Here is a 10,769-nt window from a genome sequence, read left to right as displayed (position 1 = left end):
ATCACCTGTCACCAAGATTGGAGTTTATACTTTATCGCTAAGTAGTGGGTTTAGTTTAGATTTGAATAAATGTTGTTATTCGCCAGAAATGGCAAGAAACATTATTTCCTTTCATGCATTGTATAAACAAGGTTTCACCTTTTCATTTGATAATGAAGTTGGGTCGATTAATGCTTTCTTTAATAATGTTCTTTATTTTAAAGCAGTACCTTGTGATGGCGTGTATGAAACTGTATATGTGGTTGATAACATAGGGAATAATGTATTGTGTATTGATTCTGTTAATAATAATAACATGGATAAAGCATCATTATGGCATTGTCATCTTGGACATATAAGCAAGAAACGCATAGGCCAACTCCAAAAGGATGGAGTCTTGGAGTCATTTGACCTAAAGTAAGATGACAGCTGCAATTCATTCTTACTTGGAAAAATGACAAAGTCACCCTTCACAGGTTCATGTGAGTGGGGTGAAGGTTTGTTGGATTTTGTACACACAGATGTGTGTGGACCCTTCAAACGTGCCACAAGGGATGATAATCATTATTATTTGACTTTTACAGATGATTACAGTAGATATGGATATTTCTAGTTAATCAAGCATAAGTCATAGACTTTCGAAAGGTTTAAGGAATTTAAACAGGATGTCGAGAATCAATTGGGCATGAACATTAAGATGCTACGACCCGATCGAGGTGGTGAGTATCATAGTTCAGAGTTCTTCGACTATCTTAGGGAATGTGGGATTGTCTCACAATTGACACCTACTAGTACACCGCAGTTGAATGGTGTGGCTGAGAGGCGTGATCGAACCTTGTTGGATATGGTTCGTTCCATGATGAGTTGAGCTTCGTTACCAATCTCATTCTGGGGGTATGCCTTAGAGACTACCGCCCATATCCTTAATCTAGTCCCTACAAAGAAAGTTGCCAAAACTCCTCACGAGATGTGGATAGGTAAAGTACCAAAACTAGACCACATCAAGATTTGGGGTTGTGAGGCTATCGTGAGACGGGAGACTCATGATAAGCTTGAACCCCGAAGCGAGTGGTGTATTTTCATCGGCTACCCACAAAGATGCTTTGGTTACCTCTTCTACAGACCTAGTGATAATTTGGTCTTTATAGCAAGAAGAGGAGTCTTTCGAGAGAGAGAGAGAATTTGTAGGCCAAGGAGATAGTGGGAGGCAAATTGACCTTGAAGAACATTGAGAGTCAGGTGGTGAAGGAACTTCAAACCCTAGCCCTCAATTTGAGGAGGAAACTCCTGTTGAGCCAATTGACGAGTCTGTACCTCTAAGGCATTCCTTGAGAGTTAGGAATGCACCTGAGCATTACTATGGTTTCCATATTACTGCGGAAGGTGAGACACTTATTAGTAATGAGACATTAGTATGTCTTGATGAACGTAACAGCTATGCGAAAGCCATGGCAGGCCCTGAGTCTGCCAAATGGAAAGAGGCTATGGATAGCAAGATACAATCCATGTATGACAATCAAGTTTGGAACTTGGTTGAGAATGTATTAGGTCGTAAGACTATAGGGTGAAAATGGATCTTCAAGAAGAAGACTGACATAGATGGTAATGAACACACTTATAAGGCACGACTAGTTGCAAAGGGCTTCTGTCAAACTCCAGGATTGGATTATGATGAGACCTTTCTTCAGTAGCCAAGATTAAGTCTATTAGGGTTATGTTAGCCATAGCCGCATTTCATGACTATGAAATATGGCAAATGGATGTCAAAACCGCTTTCCTGAATGGAAAGTTGACTGAAGATGTTTACATGAGTCAGCCAGAAGGTTTTGTCATCAACGTGTACCTTAATAGAGTGTGTAAGCTTGAGAAATCCATTTATGGATTAAAGCAAGCACCTCACAGATGGAATCTTTGCTTTGGTGAGAAAGTCAAGGAATTTGGCTTTTCTAGGAGTGAAGATGAATCTTGTGTGTATGTCAAGGCTAGTGGGAGTATAGTTAGCTTTTTGGTATTGTATGCGGATGACATACTACTCATAGGAAATGACATCCTAACTCTGCAGGAAGTCAACTCCTTGCTTGGGAAGTGTTTCTCTATGAAGGAATTAGGTGAAGCTGCCTATATTCTAGGCATAAGTATTTTGAGAAACCGGAGTAAAAGACTAATTGGACTTAGTCAAAGTACCTACTTGGACAAGGTGCTGAAGAGATTCAGCATGCAGAACTCCAAGAAAGGAGAGTTACCTATCCAGAGTAATGCCATATTGAGTAAAGCTCAGAGCCCAAGTAATTAGGCTGAGATACCAGAAATGAGTCAAGTACCTTATGCTGCAACTGTAGGGTCGATCATGTATGTTATGACGTGTACTGGACCTGATGTAGCCTTTGCCTTGAGCATGGTTAGCAGGTATCAGTGGAATCCTGGGAAGGCATACTGAATTGTGGTAAAGAATATCCTCAAGTACCTACGGAGGACTAAGGACTAGGTCCTTACCCTCGGCGGGAGTGATGACTTGAGAGTTGTAGGGTATAGTGACGCTGGCTTCCAGACTGATAGGGATAATTTCCACTCTCAGTCGGGCTGGGTCTTTACCGTAAACGAAGGAGCAATTACTTGGAAGACTTCCAAGTAGGAGACAGTGGCTGATTCCACTTGTGAATAAGAGTATATAGCAGCGAGCGAAGCAACAAAATAGGCAATATGGCTGAAGAACTTCATTCGAGACCATGGATTTGTACCAACTATAAAGGAGCCTATGAAATTTTCTGTGATAGTGAAAGTGTCGTTGCCTTAGCAAAGGAACCAAGGTATCACGTGAGATCCCCTCACGAAGGGACTGAGTAGGGCTAAGCATCTTCAGCATGCTCGGAGCATAGGGCTAAAGGATGATATAAGTTTTAGTAGTTAGAAAAATTATGAAATTTGTAAAGTGTAATTGACAGTTGATGATAAATAATAGTTGGTTGTTTATTTATGAGTAAAGTGTTACTATCTTTTGTCAATCATTTACTATAATTTCTTTTCCATATTTTGACTTCCAGAATATTATGTTGTGTGTCTACATATTATTCATATCTCCACAGTCAGTCATATGTTGGAAGTAGATATGAATTAAGACTATCTTGAAGTTGGTCGTAGGTGTCAAGGTTAAGGACAACACTTCATGAGTACTCATAAGTTCTAAGTACTAGAATCAACCCATGCTCACTGGAATCACTTTATGGGATTTATCTCGAGTGATCGTGAGACGGTAATATCATATAAGTCTTCAAACCTAGAGATATGATTTGTTGCCTATGAATTGATTATGCATTGATTGTACGAAAACACATTGGTAACTCGACGTTATAAAACGTGCTTTTGTGTACAGTTCAACTAGTAGTAGAACAAATATACGAGTCAATGTTTATCTGTTCCTTCTTGGATTAGAAGCTGATATCTGGGACCCTCGATGATTTTGTTTTGACCTATGTACCAGGTCCGATCAAAACTAAATTGATGTGTTCAAACAAATCGGAAATCGGGACACAAACTGCTTGACAATAAGTAAGACATTGTTCCATGTATTTGTACAGCTGATATCTAAAACAGAGGATTATGTGATGACTTATGTTAAATGTCGTATCAATATTTTCTCAGTTCCGAGAAACCTTGAAAGAGCTACGATTGCTGATCGGTTCTTGAAGTATTACAGTTATAGTTATTACACTTATCCAAGTCATAGACTGTTGGATAAGGTGTCTAAGTCCATTACTATTTCTGGTATGTACTTGACTCGACCCGACATGGTCTATTTGGGTTGCATGGCATCATGCAATTGAATAAACTAAATGAGAGAATTAACACTTATGATTATTAATATATTAAAAGTTCTAATATATTAATAATATTATTTAATTAGTTTTGATCAAGATTTAATTTAGAATTAATTAAGTGATCAAAAGGTAACTAATTAGATATATGGGTAGACTATGTAAATCTTCCATATCTTATATAGTGTGCTAAGATGCTTCATGGATTGTCAAGTTGGGTTCCACCCATAGGATGCTGCATCGATGCTACATGGAGTTAACCCATGGATCAAAAAATGAATAGTCATGTTACATTAGGGATTACCTATAGCAACACACTATATAAGCAATGTGTTTCTCCCCAAAATCGGCTACACAAAGAAACAAGAGGGCTTGGCCGATTTTGCATGTGTTAAAGTATTCTCTAAAGTTTATTCTTTTCATTTGGTGTTGTGTGAAGCGTTTGAGGCATCATACTAGAGGTGTTAGGCTCACAAGGTTTCAAGGAACACTTTTAACAACAAGTTATGTAGTTCTATCTTTTATACAAAGAAAATTGTACCCCATATATGCTAGATAGTTTCATAACCTTGGGAAACAACTTTGCATGATTATTAGACAAACATAGATCCAAGGTTATTAGGGTTGCATGTACACTTAGGAAGTGTCAGAGTGCTCAAAACCCATCAGGAATAACCTTAGCGACTAGCAAACACTTGTACTGAAGTGTTAAACCACATAGGGTTGCACATAAGGGGTGTAGGGCCTCACCTGGGAGTTTATGGCCCATATCGTAAGAACCACATGAGTTTACGGTCCAAGGACCATTTCCTCATGAGTTTACGGTCGTAAACTCATGGTAATAAGTATCAATGTAACAACATAAATTTTCAAAACAATTTTTCATTTCTTTAAAACATAATTTCATTCAAGACAAAACCATAAAATCCAATGTAGCATAGTCATAATACAAAACATTTCAATCCCAAGATAAATGATATCCAAATCCATCTGTGTGTGTGTGTACGAGTCATGCCGGCGTCTTCCAATGGTACTCACTAGTACCTGAAACATATTACACATAAACACCGTATGCAAGAAGCTTAGTGAGTTCCCCAATATACCAGTTACACACATACGCCTTTCCAGGACATAGTCCACATGACCTACCGGTCCATGTGTCTCAGGGGACTTCCGTCCCAACCCGATAAACCTTCCGGTCCTACCTGTGTTGACCTTCCGGTCCATAACTCCCTGACCTTCCGGTCCACATCATAATGCCTTCCGGCCCATAGCATAATGCCTTCCGGCCCATATCAAACATAGCATACATATCACATACATAGCGCATACGAAACAGACAACTCATAGCATACAACTCATATATCTCATAGCATACCAGACCTTCCGGTCACACACAGGTACCCTTCCAGGTACAGTATGGTGAGAAGACTCACCTCGTAGGATGTCTAGAATCTCATGTGCTCGATATCTCTGAACCTCAAAACGACGACCTAGCCTTGCCTATTCACAACAAATAATCATTCCAAATCATTAATGGCTCTCAAGGCTATGCTGCACCCCTTTCTACAATCCCACAGAAGGGTAAAAGACCATTTTACCCCTCCCTGACTCAAAAGTCCACATGTTGACCAAAACCCTAAAAGTCAACAAAAGTCAACAGCAACCAGTACGCGAGGCGTACCAGCTCCTATACGTGAGGCGTACCCTTGCACTCCAAAAATAGGGAACACGACCCTCTACGCGGCGTGTACTGGGATTACGCCAAGCGTAAATCCCAGTTTCTTATTTCCTCATTTTAATGTCTTATACAGTTAAGACATAATCCTACATTCCACATCTAGCCATTGTAATACCTCTTAATCCATAAAGTCAAAACCTTTAAGCCTTTGCATGGCTATAATGGTTCCCCACACCTTCTAACACCTTTCCTTTCTCCTCCAAAAGTCTAGATCTCATGCATGGCTCAACATTCACGTCCAAGATTGCATTTTTATGAACATACAACTCATATAGTCCTAGAATATGATAGATCTAGGCCAATGGAGACAATTTGCTCATAAAGTCTCCATCTTGGGACCAAAAACCCCAGAAATTGGTCCAAATAGCACACCACACAAATAACAAGGCAAGATCTGAACTTTTAACCTCAGGAAGAAGCTCCAACCTTTGTAGTCCTCAGATCTACATTTGCCCACCAACTTCTAGCTTCCACAATGGCCTCCTCCTCTCTTTCACCACCTTGAAATGGCACTTTGAAGCTTAGAACACTCACACCCAAGCTAAAAACGAAGGGAATACTCTCTTAGGGTTTCTTTCTATACACTACTAGAAAAAAGGCCTTTTACGACGCGCAAAATACGACGCTCATTGATCTATGTTACGCAAGAGAGAGTGACATTACAAAAATGACATCTCTTAAAAAAATTTAAGTATATATGTCGTGTTTTATTGAGTTCCCTTAGAGTTAGTGTCTAATGTAGAAAACTTAAAAACACGGAGGGCACTTAATGTAAAATGTGCGCCGTCTCAAAATGTCGCATTATTATTTTAGTGAAAGGCGCGCATCTCTTCACAAAAATCGAGGTTACTAATAAAATATCTAACACTCACTATTCATCAGTCACTTCACTCTCTACGATTCTATCGACTCTGAGACCTCGACTCTCCTCCCCTTGCAAACAACATCTCCTCCTCCGATCGTTAGGTTACTTCTCTGGCTGATTTCGCCTCGCCGACGACCGTGGGCTCAACTGACATCATTGGAGACTGCTCAAATTTACGTGCCCTAGGTCCGATTAAGGTGTTCCTGTTGAACCGATTTAGGCCAAGTGAACTTCCCGGTTGGCCAGAGAACACTGTAACAGAAGAGAAAGAGCAGAAGAAAGTCGACACAAGGGGAAGAAGTGCCTGGTAGCCATGAGTCTGATGCTAAGTTGAACACATTCAAGGGTTTCTCACATACTGAAGCTTCTCAAGTCGAACACAAGGTAAAATCTCAAGCTTCTCAACTTATATGTAATGTTTTTATCCCCTTCTTTCATCTTGAAAACATTTTCTCTGCTTTTTATCCCAAACTTTCACCTTGTCCTCAAGGTGAAGAAAGGATTGGCTAACCGTGTATATATAATGTCAGTTGCCTAAGAAAAGAGTCGAAAAATCCCTCAAAATACTCTTAATCAAACTCCCCTGTGAGATGTTTCTCTTCAAGTTCTTCGAACCCTGGTCTGCTAGAACGTAATTTTTTATGTTTTCTGATTGTACTTATGAAATTATGAAATCGTGTGGTATCTTTCATTTTGATTGGGGGTATGTATGGACGATTTGTAATAGGGATTGAGATTATGAAATCATGGTTGAAGCATTCATTAAACCCTAAACGTAGATGTCTGAGTCTAGATTTATTTTTGAACTGTTGAGAAATTCTGCAAGGACACTTGATCTTCTCAAGAACATAGAAAAAAGTTCTAAGTTGTTTCACTTAATTAGTCAAAAAGCATCTTATTCTGGAACCAAAAGACTTGTTAGATCATATTAAACATTGAAAGTGTATGTATTTATGAAATCAACCATTGATTCATTTTGCATTTTCATCATCACACAACCTCTTTGATAGAAACCAAAATTCAATAACAGATAAATGAAACTCAAATATGAGATATATAGATCTAGGAAGCTATTTGATTACTAAATGGAAATAAGAACAAATCAGAAAGGAAATCCAAATGATTATCCTCCTGCCCTAATCAGAAAAGTTCTCTCAAGAGAAGGAGCCCAAGCTAAAGCCGATACTCAAAGTTACAAAATACTAAATGATTCAATACTCTTAAGAATTAAAAATCTATAAAAAGCTTGCTTGTTTGTTTAAAGCATCCAAAGTTTCTTCATTGAGGTCATTACCAGCAGTGATTCCGGTCTTTCCAAACCTCGGAACTCCAAATTCCATTCCAATTGTTTCAAAGAACTTTCTTTTCTCAGATGAAAGATAAGCAAGATCAACAAAATCCAACCGAATTCCCCTTGCTTTATACCTATACAAATAAATACATCAATTAACATATTAATTATTATCATTAAAGTTTAAACCTTTTGTATCATAAAATAGAAAAAGACAATCATACCCTAGATCATTTAGTGCTAGAAGAACAACACAGAAGTTAGGAACACCACTCTTCATCACTTAGGAAAAAAAAATTATCTGATAAGTGTTTGCTGACATGCAACCTACGTGGCATGTACTTGACAAATTATTAAAAGGTTAAGGCCATATAATAACTCACGTATTTGTACTTTCTTACATATATTTTTTAGTTAAAATACTTCAGGCCTCAAGTATTTTATGCAAAAAAAATAATCCCTGTCAATTTTCATCACATACAAAAAATTTCAGGAGTGAAAATGTAACACCCAACGCAACAAAGACCAGATTACCCTTTGCCTAATGCCTACCTTTTCTTATGACTACCTTCAGCATTTTGTTTTGTTTCAATAAAAGTGCTACGTAGGGATGTTTCTGCATAAGAGCAAAACAGAAAGCACACAATATTACGATTCTGTCCCTCCACTTTTCCCTTGTTTTCAAAGAAGATCCATTCTTTATCACATTCTCTATCAATACCACCATCTTGAAGTAGAGGCTTGTAAATAATGATATACTCATCAGACTTATCATATTCAATTTTCAAATAGGTGTATAATTTGCAAAAAAAGACAAACACAAAACTGCTGGCTAAAGAAAATTCTGATTTTATTGCAACAAATCTTCTGGCTACAAACAAACAAAACATTCATCTCATCTTGTTAAAAATAAAGTCGATTCTTTGCCAGTTTGCCTTAATATAAAGCCAATTAATAATTGTTCATGTTTGTATATCAATAACAACTCTTTATCAGATGTACCAGAATCTTTCTTTCATCCCAATTTGACCGAATGGGTTGACCACCAAAGACACTAAAGCAGATAACTCACCTGCATGCCCCAAAATGCCACCCAAACAACAACAAATAACTAACTAATCACCACCATCATTCCCCGCCAGCTTTCTTCTCTGTTGATGCTCAGCCACCTTATAATCAACCACTTCACGAAACAGAAGTGGATCAAGCACACAGTTTTCACTTCCATAAACAGCATCTTGTACACTTGCCATAAGCTTTGCAACCTCTCTTCCTGAAAATCCATCTGTTTTTGCAGCAACTTCCCTCAGTATATCCTGGTTTTCTTGCACCAGCTTTTGCAATGTACTTGTCTAGGTATACTTTCAAAAGCTTGTATTTTTGCATTCCCAGACATGCCTTTCATCACTCTTGAGAGCATAGGCAACCACGTCATCGATAAGATTATGTTCATACCATACATGAGCAGCCTCAAACTTTGACTTCGTGTTTCTTTCATAAACCTCTTGAAATATGTCTTTAAATCTTTCATCATGTTTCTTGAGGATGGTATTCTTGGTGCTAAGATAAAGTGGCCATTTTTTCTGATAAGTTATGTTCATTGAGGCTTCAACAAAAGTAACAATGGACTTATCAGTGTTGTACATTGACAAAGCTCCAACACCCGTGAAACTGTAAACCTCCAAGTTTATCTCTTCACCTTCTCCTCCAAGAATAAACACCAACTTCGGTTTTCCATGTTCTTTAATCATTGTGTCAGTAGCTTTGTACTGATCACCAAATGCGTGTCTTCCCATACATATAGGCTTTCTCCACCACAAGAATAGAGTCATTTGATGCTCATTAAACCTCATGATATGTGGTTTTGCATCAAACAATGTCATCTCTCCAGCAATGATGGAACTTAATTTCTAGTGCTCGGATGAAGTTATCAACTCATGGATACACGTGTTCTTCACAAGCTAGATTGGCATTTTGGTCCAGCTAGTTAATTGTACTAAGATATAACACCAATAAACATCAACCACTAGACAATTCAATTCAACAGTGGAACAGGGAACCAAAATAACATTGTGATCCGGAGGTTTAGGAGGTATTAATTCCCCTAAAGCATACAAACCTCTGTATGAAGAATGAACTAACTCTATCTGTTTTTCCAATCGGACTCTGAAGCAGTACAAGGCTTCATTTGTTAAGCCTCCTATTAGCCCCTTAGATGGATCATTGACTCCTTGCGTGGAGATATCTGATGTTGATTTAACTTCACTGACAAACACCCATGTACCAATCTCAGTAGAGAAGAGTAGTTTCATCTTACACCTGGGCTTATCAAGGTAGACCGAGTTATAAATAGATGGCAAGGAGATTGCAGGTACAATCAATCCTCCTGAATTTGAGTATTTTGCTTGCATGTGGGTCGATGAAAACAGAAAGCACACAATATTACAATTCGGTCCCTCCACTTTTCCCTTGTTTTCAAAGAAGATCCATTCTTTTGGCTAATGGCTACTTCCAAACATACATACATACATAATACATAGCCACACACATGTTCAATTCTTTTGGTCTCTCACACCTTTCTAAAACCAAAATATATACACCAACTTATCTTACTATCTTGTTTTATGAATATTAGAATATAAACCACTTTACAATGTTTATTTACAGCCAAGGGTCTTATTCTAACTATTTTTGCTTGTAGGACTATTGGCAAGAGGATTAAAAGTGCATTGATCTAGGTGGTAACTACAGCAGTATGTGGCTTGGTGCTGTGCATCTTATACGGTTAGTATGTCCTCCACTTATTAATTTATTCCTACAAGAAACATTTTCACTTATGATCAAATGCAATTAGGAGTAGAACCTACTTTTAGTCATTTAGAAGGTTGATCTCCCTGGTTTCCCATGCAAGTAGGTATGATGGGCACTACCAAAAAAATTAGCTTACATGGCAAAAATTACTATTTTAGCTTTGCATTTTGTATACTTATAATAGGATTGATGAATGAAATGTTTCTAGGCTTTGACATAATCTGACTGTGGTTAGTTTCTTGGTCACACTAAAGCATAAATGGGCATGAT

At 38.1% G+C, this 10,769-nt stretch overlaps 1 protein-coding gene across 1 annotated transcript; it reads right to left on the bottom strand.

The window, feature by feature from the left end:
* Positions 1-9,052: 9,052 nt before the first annotated feature.
* On the bottom strand, positions 9,053-9,571 carry LOC111900996 (isocitrate dehydrogenase [NADP]). The gene has a single exon (XM_023896864.1). It carries the CDS (start codon positions 9,569-9,571, stop codon positions 9,053-9,055), a length of 519 nt encoding a protein of 172 aa, XP_023752632.1.
* Between the last annotated feature and the right edge of the window lie 1,198 nt (positions 9,572-10,769).

Source organism: Lactuca sativa, chromosome 8, assembly GCF_002870075.4.
Source record: "Lactuca sativa cultivar Salinas chromosome 8, Lsat_Salinas_v11, whole genome shotgun sequence".
Lineage (NCBI taxonomy): Eukaryota > Viridiplantae > Streptophyta > Magnoliopsida > Asterales > Asteraceae > Lactuca > Lactuca sativa.
The sequence above is the reverse complement of the archived record's forward strand: the minus strand, read 5'-3'. Positions and strand labels throughout refer to the sequence as shown.